A 13,243-nucleotide genomic window follows, 5' to 3' on the forward strand; every position below is an offset into this window, starting at 1 on the left:
TTCAGGGCTTTAAATGTAATAACCAGCACTTTGTATTTTGCCCGGAAACATATTGGCAGCCAATGTAACTGTTTCAAAACAGGCATCATATGGTCTCTCCGGGTTGCCCCAGAGACCAATCTGGCAGCCGCATTCTAAACTAACTGAAGTTTCCGGACTACATACAAAGGCAGAATGAAGAAATTCTTCCTAATGCCTAGCCTAAATCTGCTTCCTTGCCATTTCAACCCATGGATTCTAGTAGCCCAGCCCTCAGGAGCAACAGAGAACCAGTCTGTTCCTTCTTCTATAAGGCCATGGTGGCCAGGGATGTTGTAGTTCAGTATCATCTGGAGACCCAAATATGAGGACCCCTGACCTTAGAATGATGAGTTAGTGTTCTAGCATACAGTCGAGATGTGCAACGAAACCAGACCACACCCTTGTGCAGCAACTATAATGTGCCAAGGGAAGGCAAGTAGTTTGCGTAAGAGAAAACACACTCAGAATTTATCATTTCTACAGTCCTTTTTAGTGCTTCACAATGGATATAACATTGCTCCTTTTCCGTTTCTGTTGTGAAATGTCATGATGCATCTCTTGAACTCCTCCCTCCACCTTCCATGATCTTCTGGGTATTTGAAGACCATCCTTCCAGGCCTTCACAACTCTGGTCCTGCCCCCAGTAGAAACATAGGAAGTTGCCTTATACCAAGTCTGACCCTGGGTCCGCCTGGCTCAGAACTTTCTGGCACAATATTGTCTATTCTGACTGGAAGCAGCTCTCCAAGGTCACAGGCAGCTTTTCTCTGTTGCCCCCGAGGACTGGATTAGAAATTGGATTAGAAATTCCATGGGGTGAAATTGCAAGGAAGGAGATTTAGGAGACGACAGGGATCAAACCTGGGACCTTCTGCGAGCAAAGCAGATGCAATTCCAGCTCCGTGATTTCCAGCTCTCTGCTCTAAACTGATCAGGGTGGGGGTGGGGGCCAGTTCTCTCCTGCGTCTGCTTCCCTCTTCACTGTTCTAGCTATGTTTCTCAGGAAGACGGTTCCCAGAAGCAGTTTAACCCAGGCTGCTCGTCTGCAGCGCAGGCATCCCTCTGGCTCACGGTGCTGCTGGCCCGCCTAACCCCACTTTGAAGCCTGGCCTTTAGACAAAGTTTAGGGTGCGAGCGTGCCCTTTACCCCGGCACTGGGATCAGATGGGTGCTCAGGCTGCTTGTTGCCTGAGTGCACACAGAGATGGGTGCCTAGAGCGCCCGTCTCAGAGGAGAGGAGAGCTGGTCTTGTGGTAGCAAGCGTGTCTTCCCCCCTTAGCTGAGCAGTGTCTGCCTTGGTTTCATTTGAATGGGAGATTAGATGTGTGAGCACTATAAGAGATTCCCCATCAGGGGATGGAGTCGCTCTGGGAAGAGCATCGAGGTTCCAGGTTCCCCCCCTGGCAGCATCTCCAAGATAGGACTGAGAGAGATTCCTGCCTGCAACCTTGGAGAAGCTGCTGCCAGTCTGTGTAGGCAATACTGAGCTAGATGGACCAATGGTCTGACTGGCAGCTTCATATGTTCCTATCCCCCAATGCACCATGCTCGACACACTATGCATTGTGGGATATCCAAAGGTTGGGATGTGTCATCCCAGCCTCCAAAGATCCACACTGCTGGGAGCAGTGAGGATCATGTGAGCGCATGGTAGTATACCTGAAGAAAAGCAGAAGAATCATCTGGGGGAAAGATGAGTTGGACTCTGCCTACCCCACTGCCCGCCCTCCGCATCCCAGGACTATCATGTGAATAGCCTCAGGGTCTTACTCCTAATCAGCTCTAATTCCAGCTTTAGCGCCAACTTTAAACTCTTCCTCCAGCTTTCACTAACTTTCTGCTGCAGGCGAGCCTCCTTTTATTCTCTTCCCCCCCTCCAATTTTCCGAAACTAACCGATTTAAAATTGACTGCATGTTATGCTTTAAAAGAAAATTATTACAAAATGATGTATAGATGGTATCTGAGACCCAAAAAATTGGCATTAATGTATAAAAATGTATCAAACAAATGTTGGAAGTGTGGACAGTCCGAAGGCACTTTTTTTCCTATGTGGTGGAGCTGTGGGAAGGCTAAAGCATATTGGGAGATGATATATAATGAGTAAAAGAAAATATTTAAAATGACATTTCCTAAGAGGCCAGAATCCTTCCTGCTGGGAATAATAGAAGGTGCAATTTCTACAACTAAGTCAACGCTTTTTATGTACGCTTCGGCGGCGGCTAGAATTATATATGCACAGAAATGGAAGAGTAATGAAGTGCCTTCAAAAGAAGATTGGCTGATAATTTTTTTGGAATATGCGGAGATGGCAAAACTTAGAACATTAATAAGAGACCAAAATTTGGAAAGCTTCAAAGAAGGTTGGAAACCATTCTTGTTGTATCTAAAGAACTATTTTTCTACTATGGACTTTACAGTAGGGTTCGAAATTTAGTAAAAAAACCTGCAGGTTGGGTAGATTAGCTGTGTTTGTAAGGATTTAAATTTATGTTTTGAACTATTATTATAGCAAGGGTAAACTTTATAGCTGATGATTCACGAAGAGATGTGTGCGGGAAGTCCACTTTTGTCTATTCGTAATCAATGACATATTAATATTGTTAAAAATAATAAAAATTGAATTTGGAAAAAAAACCCAAACCAACCAATCAAAATAAATGCGAGCTCCCCCCATTAAAAAAACACACCAAACCAATCCAATCCAACCCTCTCCTCCCTCCAAAAACCAAACAGCAGGACTCTTTCCCCAACCAGACCAAACTGTCAAAGGGGAGCTGTGAACTCTTGATCCCTGCCAGCTTCTTATTACAGAGCACAGGAAGGAAGCAAATATGCATTCAAAACAGAAATGTGAAGAGCACAAGAGGAGGTCAAGGCCTTGTTCCTGCACAAATGGCATTTCATACTTGGCAGGACTTTTTAATCACTGGAATGGAATCACATGTCATATTTGGCTGTATTGGAGGCAGTCAGTGATGGTTTGTAAGCTTGCCAGGCCTTGCCAAGGCTGTGCTTTCCGGGCACTCGATTGGAAGGTGCAGCTTGCTCCCAGGATCCTGTGCTCAGCAAACCTCATTGGCGGCAAACCTCAAGTGGGCTCCTCTGGAGTGATCCAAGCCAATTGTCTGAGTGAGTGCTTCCAAGCAAGAGGCATTTGCATGGACCTGTAGCAGTGTAGCAGCGTCTCCCTCAGCCAAGAGGTGAGCTTGGGAGTCTGTGGGCACAAACGCTCCAAGGGAGACGAGAAGAAAAGAAGATCTCAGAAAGGACTGGCTGTTAACAAAGTGGCAACTTTATTAATATACTTAAATAGGTTACAAGTCGTCACTTAACTTTCTAACTAAAGGAAACAAAACAGGACAGAATGGAGTAGGCAAAAAAACTTTCCATCTCGGCCAATCTGTTGGAAAGCCAAAAATTCCTACTCGGCCCCCAACAGGGCGACCAGCAAAGCCCATTCTGCCCCTGGGAGGGAGAAGGAGGGAGGGAGGGAAGGAGGGAAGGGAGGAAGCCCAGGGTCACACAGAAGAAGGGAATGGCAGGGCAAACAAAATTGGGGGGAGTCCCAGCCAGCCCCCAAGCCCACCCCACCCCCGCTCCTTGCAGGCACGTTCACTTGGTCTCCGCTTCTGGGGCGGATCGACTCCTCCAGCCGCCCAGCAGCAGCACAAGCCTGCAAGAAGCACAAAGCAGCGTCAGTGGGGTTGCCCTGCTCCTCCTCCCTTTCTACTCCGGCAGCCCAGCAAGTGGGGATTGGGCAGGGGGCTGGGGGTTGAGGGGGGGGCAAGCCAGAGAATTCTGCTTGACCTCGGGCTCCCCACTGTGCAGCCACAGCATGGAGCAGGAGGGAGAGGAGGATTCTCTGGCCTGCCACCGGGCAGCACCAGGGGGCGCTACTGGGGCTGCAGGGGGCCCCCAGAGTCTCCCAGGCTCCTCTGCTGCTTCACCGGTTTGGGAGGAAGGAGGAGGGAGCGGAGGGGGGAGTGAGGCGTGGCTGCAGGAGTGGAGGGGGGAGGAGCACACCCTCGGCAGGGGAGGGGGAGGATGCCTGGATGGTGCTTCCCCTGCCAGGGGAAGCCAGGCCAGTGGGAAAGGGAAGAAAGGTGGAAGGAGGAGGGGGCGCTCCTTGGCCAGCTGGTGGGAATGGAGGGAGGCGGTGACCTTGCCCTCCTGCTGGGGCCACACAGCCTCCCCAGACCCAAGGGAAGCCCAAGACTGGTTCCAAAGGGCCACTTGGGGGCAGGGTGGTCCTGTAGCCTCCTCCCACAGCCTGCCAGCAGAAGCAAGGGGAGGGGCTTCTGCACCCCAGAGGCGGGGCTTCCTTGGGCCAGGGGAGTGGAGCCTGCTTCCCCCTCACTCCTCAGACAGAACTGCACTTCCCTGCTGGATGTCTTCTTGTGGACAGATCTTGTGTCCACGCGGTTGGAGGAGGTCTTCTGGGAGGCCCCTGCGCTGCACGGTCTTTCCTGAACCTCCCTTCAGCTGCTGATCTTCAAGGGGAGAGCACGGGGCTGTTGTTCCTGGAAAGAGAGAAGGACATTGGTTCAGAGATGGGGGGTCTTCTCACACTCTCCCCCATGACACCACCAAGCACCAGGGACTCCTGGCAGAATATTTGTGTCCTCATTTCCCAGAGGGAAGAGAGATCTTTCCTCTTTCCCTTTGGCTACTGGTACAACCAGACACAAGGGCCGAAGTTGGCATTCCAACACGAGGGAGGGTTGCCCAGATTCCTGCCCACCCTTCCTGCAGCCCCAGCCCCCTCCCTAACCATCGGGGCCCCTTCAAGTGAAGCCCTGCCTTGGTCTGCTCACCAGTCGGTCAGGTGGAGAGATCACCGTACTCTGGCGGGTGTCTCTTCTTCTTACAGCCCGCCCACAAGCGCCGAACGGCAGCCCGCAGCCCGTGCCGGGAGTGGAGGGAAAAGGCCTTCTTCACGATCTTCTCTGTCTTGCAGGCAACTCTCCCGACCTCGGGGTCATGGTCGCCAAGCAAGCTCTCCAGCGCTGGAGGGATGAAGGAGAAGGTTCAGAAATGGCATGAAGAGATCACCCCACCCTTGGCCAAGCCCCACCATTTCCACACCAAGAGGGCGCAAGTCCTGACTCTTTCTCCCCTGCACTCTGGGAAAGCCTACTGCTGAGCATCCCTGAGGATGCAAGCGGGACCTTCCATTTGAGGGGACAGGTGGCCCATTCCAGCTCTGTGGTCCCTAAATCTAGGCCTCTCCCCTCACAGAAACTTCCCCTTCCCACCCAGAAACCGGCACTTACCAGCATGGAAGGTCTCTATGTTCCCTTCAGTGAGGATGCTGCCCTTTTTGTGGACCAGGTGACCTAAAAACAAGGGTGGAAGGAAATGGGACCACAGTTCAGGACCCTGCGCATGGACAGCCCACTTCCCATCATTCAGGAGAGGAAGTTCTCCCCTCTCTGCTCCCTCTGGGACTGACAGATTGAGCCATTCCTCCAGGGACTCTTACGTCACCTTGGAAGGAAATTAAGCCAAGAGACCTCGCTAACGCTCACTGGGCCAGTCCTCCTGGGGAGGGAACAGCTCCTGCCCCTCCACACCCTTCTGGCAGTGCCTTCCAAGAGAATGAACCTTTGCCCACCAAGACGACCCACTAAGGGAGACCCAAAAGTCTTGTTTCGCTTACCGATCAGCAGGGCAGCCGTTCTCCTCACTGAAGGCTGCTCGCTGCGGAAGAAGCCCAGGATCTTGGTGGCCTCCATCTCCACGGCGTCCTCTGTGCCGAGCTGCCGAATCTGGGATCAAGAGCAAAGACAAATCCCGAGTGAGCAAAGCATCGCCCAAAGGTCCTTGAGCCATTTGAGCCGAGGGATGGACAGGGAGGGGCTGCCCTTACCAGACGCTTGGCGATCTTGTGGAGCAGCTCCTGCAGGCTGTAAGAGTCCCGCGCCAGCAGCTTGCCCTCCAGGTGCCATAGGAGGGCTTCCGCCAGGAGGCTCAGATTGTCCTTCGCAGCCTGCCAAAAGAAACACCGGAATGGGAGTGAAAAAGGCTGCCAAGGGATTCCACGAAACCTCTTAGGGGGCTTCAAGGAGTAGGGCCTGGATGGGCCAAACCACAGCGGGACAGCTCGTGGATTCACCACCCCATGAGGCTAACTCTGGGGCCTGCCACTGGGTGGCTGGACTTGTGGAAGCCTAAACACCTTCGTAGGGGTGGCAGGAAGAAGTGGGCCCTCACCTGTGCTACCTCCAGGTCTTCATCCTCCACATGCATCAGCACCGCGATGAGGGTCGTGATGTTCTCCTCTGTACCCTTGTGGTGGTGGTGGCGGTGCTGCAGGAGATCCAGGTGGGTCCTCATGGCTGCCCTTCGGATCTTAGCCTCCTCCTACAAAGAAGAACAGGGCTTGTTATTAGGGAGGAATTCCTCACCTCCATAATTGATGAAGAGCTTGCATGGGTCTCTAGTGGGTGTCTGGTTTCCCTTCTCCAACCCAGTCGGAACCTGCAGGTTGGCCGGCCCTCATAGAGCCGGGGCGGAGGGCTGGCGTGCAAGTACTCACGTGGTGGAAGAGAGGGCGGCACAGGGCAGCCAGGACAGCATTCACCGTGGCCTGGTGTTCTGATGGACAGTGCCTCAGCCGCTCCATGAAGGCCAGGACCCCCAAAGTGGCTTCCAGACTGGAGGTCCTGAGCCCTCCCAGGATCCCAGCACTAAAATCCTGGGGTTTCTTGGCCTAGGGAGGGAAAAGTTGGCTCCTTGAAAACACATGCTAGTCCACCCGCTGCTAAACGCACCACAGAGCTGTCCGTGTTTGATGCTGCTTGGCCACCATCCACTGCCTTGGGGAGGAGATGACTCAAGCCATCCCAGAGGCACAAAGAGCGGGGAGAAGGTGGCATTGGAGCACGTGGGGAATCAGGCTCCTACTGAGAGATGCATTCCTGTGCCTTCCCTTAAGGATTTCTCCTTCGTCCTGTGGCAAGGGCTCCACAGACTGAATCCACCAAACTGGAGAAATCTCCCCATCACACCTGGGGATGCCTAGGAGCACCAGCCTCAGGAAGGGCTCCCCAAAGAGAGGAGTCTCCATGCCTAGGGATGCTCCATGCCCAGGGATGTCACTCACCGCCTTCAGGGTGCCATAAATTTGGAGAAGTCCCCTTTCGCTCAGGTAGCGGATGTTCTGGCTGGGGTGGACTAGCCACGCTACCAGGAGCCTCCAGGTCTTCTCTAAGGCAGCAAAGTCTTGGTCTTTCAGGAGCAGCTAAAAGAGGGAAAGGAGGAAAACATCCATCAGCTTCTGGGGCCAGACCCTCCTCTCAGGGAAGCCCACCCTGAGGAACACGCTGGCTCACCTCCACAAAGAAGGCCACCTCTGTGAGCGAATGCTCTTCTGGATCTTTGTCCAGGCTGAAGGGGGAAGCCAGGTATGCCTTCAGCCTATCCACTGTGGAGGACCGTGTCTGGAGGAGAGCCCTGCAAAACACCAAAAGACCCTGCTGAGTCCTGGGCGGAAGGCCCAGAAAGAGCAGACCTGACCCAAACCACACCAGCCCCCAGGCCTCCTGAGAGATCTCCTATTCACTCCTACTTACCTCACCAAGAGGGCCACACCCTGGAGGCAGCTCTGCGTAGAGCACAGGGATTCCCAGCAGGTCTTCTCCGGGGTCACCTGTGCCACCCTCTCCAGCAGGGTCCGGACAATCTGTGCGGTCTCCCTGCAGAGAAGAGAAGGTTGCTCTCACCAAAGTGTGTGTCTCCTTGTGGGGTGGTGTAGTGTCAAGGTTGGATGGACTGTGTTGGACCATGGGAGGGAGACCACAGGGGTGAAGTGACTTTCCCCACAGTTGGTTTTTTAACACTGCAGACGCATTTTAAGGCTCTCTGCAGAGCCAAGAGGGCTGCAAATTCTGGGGTCTCCCCTGTGGAGCTGAGGGAAGGGACCACCGTGCCAGAGTCACCCCAACAGGCCAGAAATGCTCCTCACCCATCAGAGTGGGACATGGGAGAAATGACCCTAGCCTGTCCTCCCAGAGTGCTGGATGGAGGACTTGCTGGCCCCGCTTTCCCCACCGCCATGACTTACTCAGGAGGCAGGTCTTGGCTGTCTCGGTTCCCGACTCCCTCGGTGGTGTTCTGCAGGCCGGTGAGGATCTTGTTGACCAGGCCCACCAGGAGTTCGGGGAACCTCTCCTCCACCTCACTGGCATACTCCACACACCGGACGACATCCCCGATCTTCTTTGTTGCTCTCCCCTGAGGAGAAGAGGAGGGTCAGGCCTCAGCACACAGTCCGAGGGACGGTTATGGGTCAGGAGAATCCCCAGGGCAAGGCCAGTGCCATGGGTGTCTGCACCCACATCTTGGCCTGGAGGGTGCTGCCTCTGGCTCAGGGTACATGAGGTCAACTGCAAGGGAAAGACATCCACAAGGGGAAAGGGCAAGTCCCCACCTCCCGTGTGAACAGTGACTGCCATCCAAGCCGCCATCTTGTGTAGTGCATGAAAGGTGGGGCAGAGGGGTGGAGTCAAGTCACCCTTGGTTTGCACCCCTTACCTCTCCCAGATGGACCGAGGAGAACCAATCTGGGGCCAGCTGTCCTCTTCTTTCCTCTTCGCCGATGTTCCTGAGAGAGGAGAGGAGAGAGAAAAGCTGCTCCAAGAACTGTCCTGTTGGAGATGGCAGCCAGCTGAAGAAGAACACGGGCACCCAAAGAGATGCTAAGCAAGGATCTCGCCTACCTTGGGAGGTGGCTGGCAGGGGAACTTCATCAGGCCAGAGATCTCCCAAGTCCAGCCTTTCGTTCCCCACTTAGAAGCCCTGGGAAGTGTTCAAAGGGGGCATCGAGACAGGAGCCCTCCCCTGCTCCTTCTCCCCAACACCCGCTCATGCCAACAGCATGGGGGTCTCAGAGCTCCCTCTGCTAACAGCCAGCAATAGACTTGCTGGTGTCTGTCTTGCACCTGCTGTCAATCGGCTTCCTTGGGTGAACTCCCCCTCCAGAGTCCTCAGGAAGCAAGTTTGAAGAAACATCCCTCTGTGGGGCTCAGACATGGGGGAGCTGCCCCTGTCCCCTGCAGCCTTCTGCTTACTGTGCTAAAAGCCCCCCATAGGAACATAGGGAACATAGGGAACTGCCATCTACTGAGTCAGACCATTGGTCTATCTAGCTCAGTATTCTCTTCACAGACTGGCAGCGGCTTCTCCAAGGTTGCAGGCAGTAATCTCTCTCATCCCTATCTTGGAGATGCTGCCAGGGAGGGAACTTGAAACCTTCTGCTCTTCCCAGAGCGGCTTCATCCCCTAAGGGGAATCTCTTCCAGTGCTCACACATCAAGTCTCCCATTCATATGCAACCAGGGCAGACCCTGCTAAGCTATGGGGACAAGCCATGCTTGCTACCACAAGACCAGCTCTCCTCCCCCAGCTCCCTACTGGCTCCTAAGGCCCTTCAGCTGAGAGGAGGGTACCTACCTGGCCGAACTGGGGGTCGGTGGAGAGTCCCACACCTCATCCTCGATGCTGTTGATGTCATGCATCGTGTCGTCCTCGTCCGTAGAGGAGCACTGGGGAGGAGAGAGAAGAGAAACGGGAGCGTTCCAGGGCTTGCGTTGACCTTGCGAGGCTTCTGAGAGGAACCAAGCCCAAGGGACAGTTGGGAAGACATCCGGCTCTAAAATAAGACGTGCCTCTTGCTAGAAAAGGCATTTGGCATCTCTGCCCAGAAGAAAAGCCTTTCACCACATTTTTGCCCCCTTTCCAATGCCTCAGCTGCATTTCCTCCCATCCCACCAATCACAATCCCTCCCATCCTGCAGCATCTAGAACTAGAACCATTCCATGTTCTGTCTCCTGCTGGGGAACAGGGCACTCTCTCTCTCTCTCTCTCTCTCTCTCTCTCTCTCTCTCTCTCTCTCTCTCTCAGACACACACACACACACACACACACAACCTAGAGCCCGTTCACATGAAAAAATGGATGATGAAATGGGTCATTTCTGACCTCTGCGGAGGACGAGTCTTCCACTGTGTAGGTGTTCATCATCATCTTCTTGATGAGCCACTTCTTTGGCTTCGGGACTCTGAGACTAGAAAGGAGAGACATGGCATAAGAACAGCAATGCATGCCAAGAGCCCTTGTGGATCAACCTATTTAGTTGGTTGTGAACCACTTGAGACCTGGTTACATGTGGCATCAAAGTGTGTTTATTCAGAGAGAGAGAGAGAGAGAGAGAGAGAGAGAGAGAGAGAGAGAGAGAGAGAGAAATCTGGAGATTCAGAGGTTCCTTGGCTGTCATGGGTAATAGTCTTCAACTGGCTTCTCCTCCATGAACATGTCTAATCAACCAAGGCTCCCGGGGAAGGTGATCCGCCTCTATGATCCCTGGAGCGGCCCTTCAGCTGAGAAAGGTACCTGGGGGAACTGGTGGCACAGTCCCCTTCCGACCCCTCTTCCTCCACGCTGGCGGGTGGAGTCTCGGCCCCCAGGAAGGAAGAACTCTGTGAAGGAGAGAAGATGGAGAAATGGCTGCTCTGGCCCTCGCATTGGCTTCCTAGGCTTCAGCAGGGAAAAGGCCAGCCTGGCACCTTCCAGCGGTCATCACCGGGTGAGCTGATCGCAGGAAGTGGGCCGGAAGGGGATCGTCCCGTTCTGGACACAATTCCTCCCGCTTTCCTGATTTTCAGTTTTCTTAAAAACCACTTTGGAGCCCAGGCGTGCTGGCTGGGGGCGGGCGGGAGAGATGGCGAAAGAGCTCCTCTCTCCTGCCCGCCTTCCTCGCAGTTAGGTCGGTCGGGCTGATTTCTGGCCTTCGCGCACTCATGCAAATGGCAGAGGGGAAAGGCATCAACCACCCCCCCCAGACATGTTGCGCTCCCCCACTCAGCTGGGGCCCCGATGGCTCTGGTGACTGGAAAAGACCACTTCCAGTCCACTTTATGCTTTCAGTCGGCTCCTTAGTGAGGACACTAAAGGCACGTGCAAAAGCATGCCAAAATTGGGTCTCCTTTCCTCTTTCTTTCCCAGTTCTTTCCCCTTTCCAATTAGTTCATTTCTCATTGGTTTGGTTGAGTTTGCTTATTGTTTTGTATTTTTATTCATTCTTCATTTATTTGTCACTGTTTTTCAATGGTTACCATTAAAGCAACAGGATGCTCCACCTTTAACTGTGAGATCTGGACCGGACGTCAAGGCCATGGCCGCCATCTCCTTGCAGCCATCTTCTTTAATCCTATCACCCCCACTGTGTGACCATTGGGATGCAGTGTTGTTAAGGGCATGGCTGTCCCTTTACCATAGCTTTAAGCAAACGACTGTCAGAAGATGGCCGCCCACCCAGCAGCATCAAAAACTGGGGCCATTCCACATGCTCTCTACTCCTGGCCAACACAGGGGACCCACACGCCCAACCCACAGTCCTTCCAAGGATGTTGAGGCTTCCTGACCTCTCCAAGGGATGGCTCTTGGTCAGCAGCGGTGTTTTGCAGCCTCCTCAACACGGTGCTTGGCCTCTGGACGCTAAGAAAAGAAAGAAAGAAGACACATGAGATCAGAACACGAGTGCTTAGAAAGAGCTCTGCTTGATGAGATGAATGAGGCATGCAGCCCAACACCCTGTTTCCAGGAGTGGACAGCCAGATGCCTGCAGGAAGCCCACGGGCTGGGCATGGAGACACCTGTCTCCATGGAAACAACCCTCCATGCTGCTCGGAGCTTCTCTCCACCCTTGGCTTCTTGCTAAACTAACCACCTCCACCCCCCAAAAAATTGCATGGGCTCCTAAGGAAGGTCCTCTACTTCCATGAGCGATGGAGCTGCCCCTCCAGGTGAGAAAAGAGTACCTCGGGGAACTGACAACGCTCTCCACGTCCAGCTCCTGATCCCTAGTGTTGTCTTCTGGGATCTTGGCCTCTTGGATGTCAGGACTCTGCATATGAGACAAAGGTTTCCAATGAGTGTACTCACTCTGATCTTCCTAGGGCCTAGGATTCGTAGGGAGTTTTCCCCCTGACATTTTCTTTGAGTTCATTTTTATTTCTTTAAATTATTTTGATTTTTTTTTAAGACAAAAAAACCTTATTAAAAAGAAACCATGTGTTCTAATTCTAACTGGTTGGGAGTGCCAGGGCACAGCCACCACATGCTTGTGGCCATTTGGTTTCATCCTATGTCCAACCATGAACCTCCATTGTGATATGATCTACTGTGGTCAGCAAACTGGCCACCATCCTTCAAAAGGGCCATCCGAATCAGCTGGCTGCACTCTGCAGCTCTAGTCCAAAGACAGCATGACAGGTAGGTCTGTGAAATCTCTTTCTTTCCCTTCCCAAAACCAGCCATTAACAGAAACATCACTGCATGGGAGCTCCAGAATGGAATGCTAACTGCTTGTTGTCATTTCTTGTCATTTTTTCTGCATTCCTTTCATGCGGAATGGAAACCAAGAGGAACGGGACCCACTGGCATCAATAGTTTGGCCCAGAGAGCCTTCTTGATCCCACCCCTTCATGTCCTCTTCTCTCCTCTCCCCAAGAAACAGGGTTAGCTCAGCCTTTCCAAAGGGAGAGACAAGGTGGGCCCCTGAGTCCGGAGTGAGGGCCATCCCTCCTGCTGTGGGCTGTTTTTACCTGAGGGGACCAGGATTGTCTCTACAGAAATGCCTCTTCAGTCAAGAGACCTGGAGATTCCCTACCTGGAAGACCCTCTCCTCTCCTGACCCGTCTCGGGGTCTTGGGAGCCGTTTGATGCCTCCAATCCAAAGCACACAAACCCAGAAAGGTGGCCATTGGAAGGAGAGGCAGAGGGTTGCAGAATCCTTCCCTAGCCACGACGTTCCCACTGTAATCCTCTGGCCAACATGCAGCAGCTGGATTTCCTCCCCTTTCTGGATCTGACCCCGCTCTGTCTCCTGATGGTGGAGATGCAATCTCCCCTCACTCCTCAACCAGCCCATCCACAAAAGCGACTGGAATCGTTTCCTTACCTCACAAGACCATTCGGTGTCCACAGTCTGGAGAAACCATCCATCCTCCTCAACCGTGAAGACACTGCAGGAAAAAATACAATGGCAAGAGTACCTTGGAAGAGCCTTGATGGATCAGACCAAAGATGCATCTGTCCCAGCACTCTGCTTCCAATAGGGGACAGCCATCTGGGAGGCCTCCAGGAAGCTATCCTCTGTGCCCTTAAAGCTAACGGACATCACCACCACCATTCTTGGAAAAGTGAATGCTTCTACACA

At 53.2% G+C, this 13,243-nt stretch overlaps 2 protein-coding genes and 1 long non-coding RNA gene across 6 annotated transcripts in view; 1 reads left to right on the forward strand and 2 right to left on the reverse strand.

The window, feature by feature from the left end:
- Positions 1 to 13,243, reverse strand: part of LOC128332680 (uncharacterized) — a 92,783-nt gene that overhangs the window by 66,536 nt on the left and 13,004 nt on the right. The gene's annotated exons all lie outside the window — the stretch shown is intronic.
- LOC128332669 (uncharacterized) overlaps positions 1 to 13,243 on the forward strand; it is a 121,995-nt gene that overhangs the window by 45,068 nt on the left and 63,684 nt on the right. The gene's annotated exons all lie outside the window — the stretch shown is intronic.
- LOC128332679 (uncharacterized) lies at positions 3,640 to 6,666 on the reverse strand. The gene is made up of 7 exons (XM_053267270.1): positions 6,562 to 6,666; positions 6,237 to 6,386; positions 5,893 to 6,012; positions 5,683 to 5,791; positions 5,297 to 5,359; positions 4,838 to 5,029; positions 3,640 to 4,543 (listed from the first exon to the last, which is right to left on the reverse strand). The coding sequence occupies exons 1-6, from the start codon at positions 6,646 to 6,648 to the stop codon at positions 4,845 to 4,847; spliced, it is 714 nt and encodes a 237-aa protein (XP_053123245.1). The 5' UTR covers positions 6,649 to 6,666; the 3' UTR covers positions 3,640 to 4,543; positions 4,838 to 4,844.

The sequence above is a fragment of the Hemicordylus capensis genome, chromosome 7, assembly GCF_027244095.1.
Source record: "Hemicordylus capensis ecotype Gifberg chromosome 7, rHemCap1.1.pri, whole genome shotgun sequence".
Taxonomy (NCBI): domain Eukaryota; kingdom Metazoa; phylum Chordata; class Lepidosauria; order Squamata; family Cordylidae; genus Hemicordylus; species Hemicordylus capensis.

Excerpts from the sequence above, each read along its gene's own strand:
- LOC128332679 (XM_053267270.1), bottom strand. The coding sequence starts at position 6,648 with ATGGAGCGGCTGAGGCACTGTCCATCAGAACACCAGGCCACGGTGAAT. Across the intron at positions 5,792-5,892 it reads ACAAGATCGCCAAGCGTCTG|ATTCGGCAGCTCGGCACAGA; the intron begins GTAAGGGCAGCC and ends TCTTGATCCCAG. Across the intron at positions 5,360-5,682 it reads AACGGCTGCCCTGCTGATCG|GTCACCTGGTCCACAAAAAG; the intron begins GTAAGCGAAACA and ends CCTTGTTTTTAG.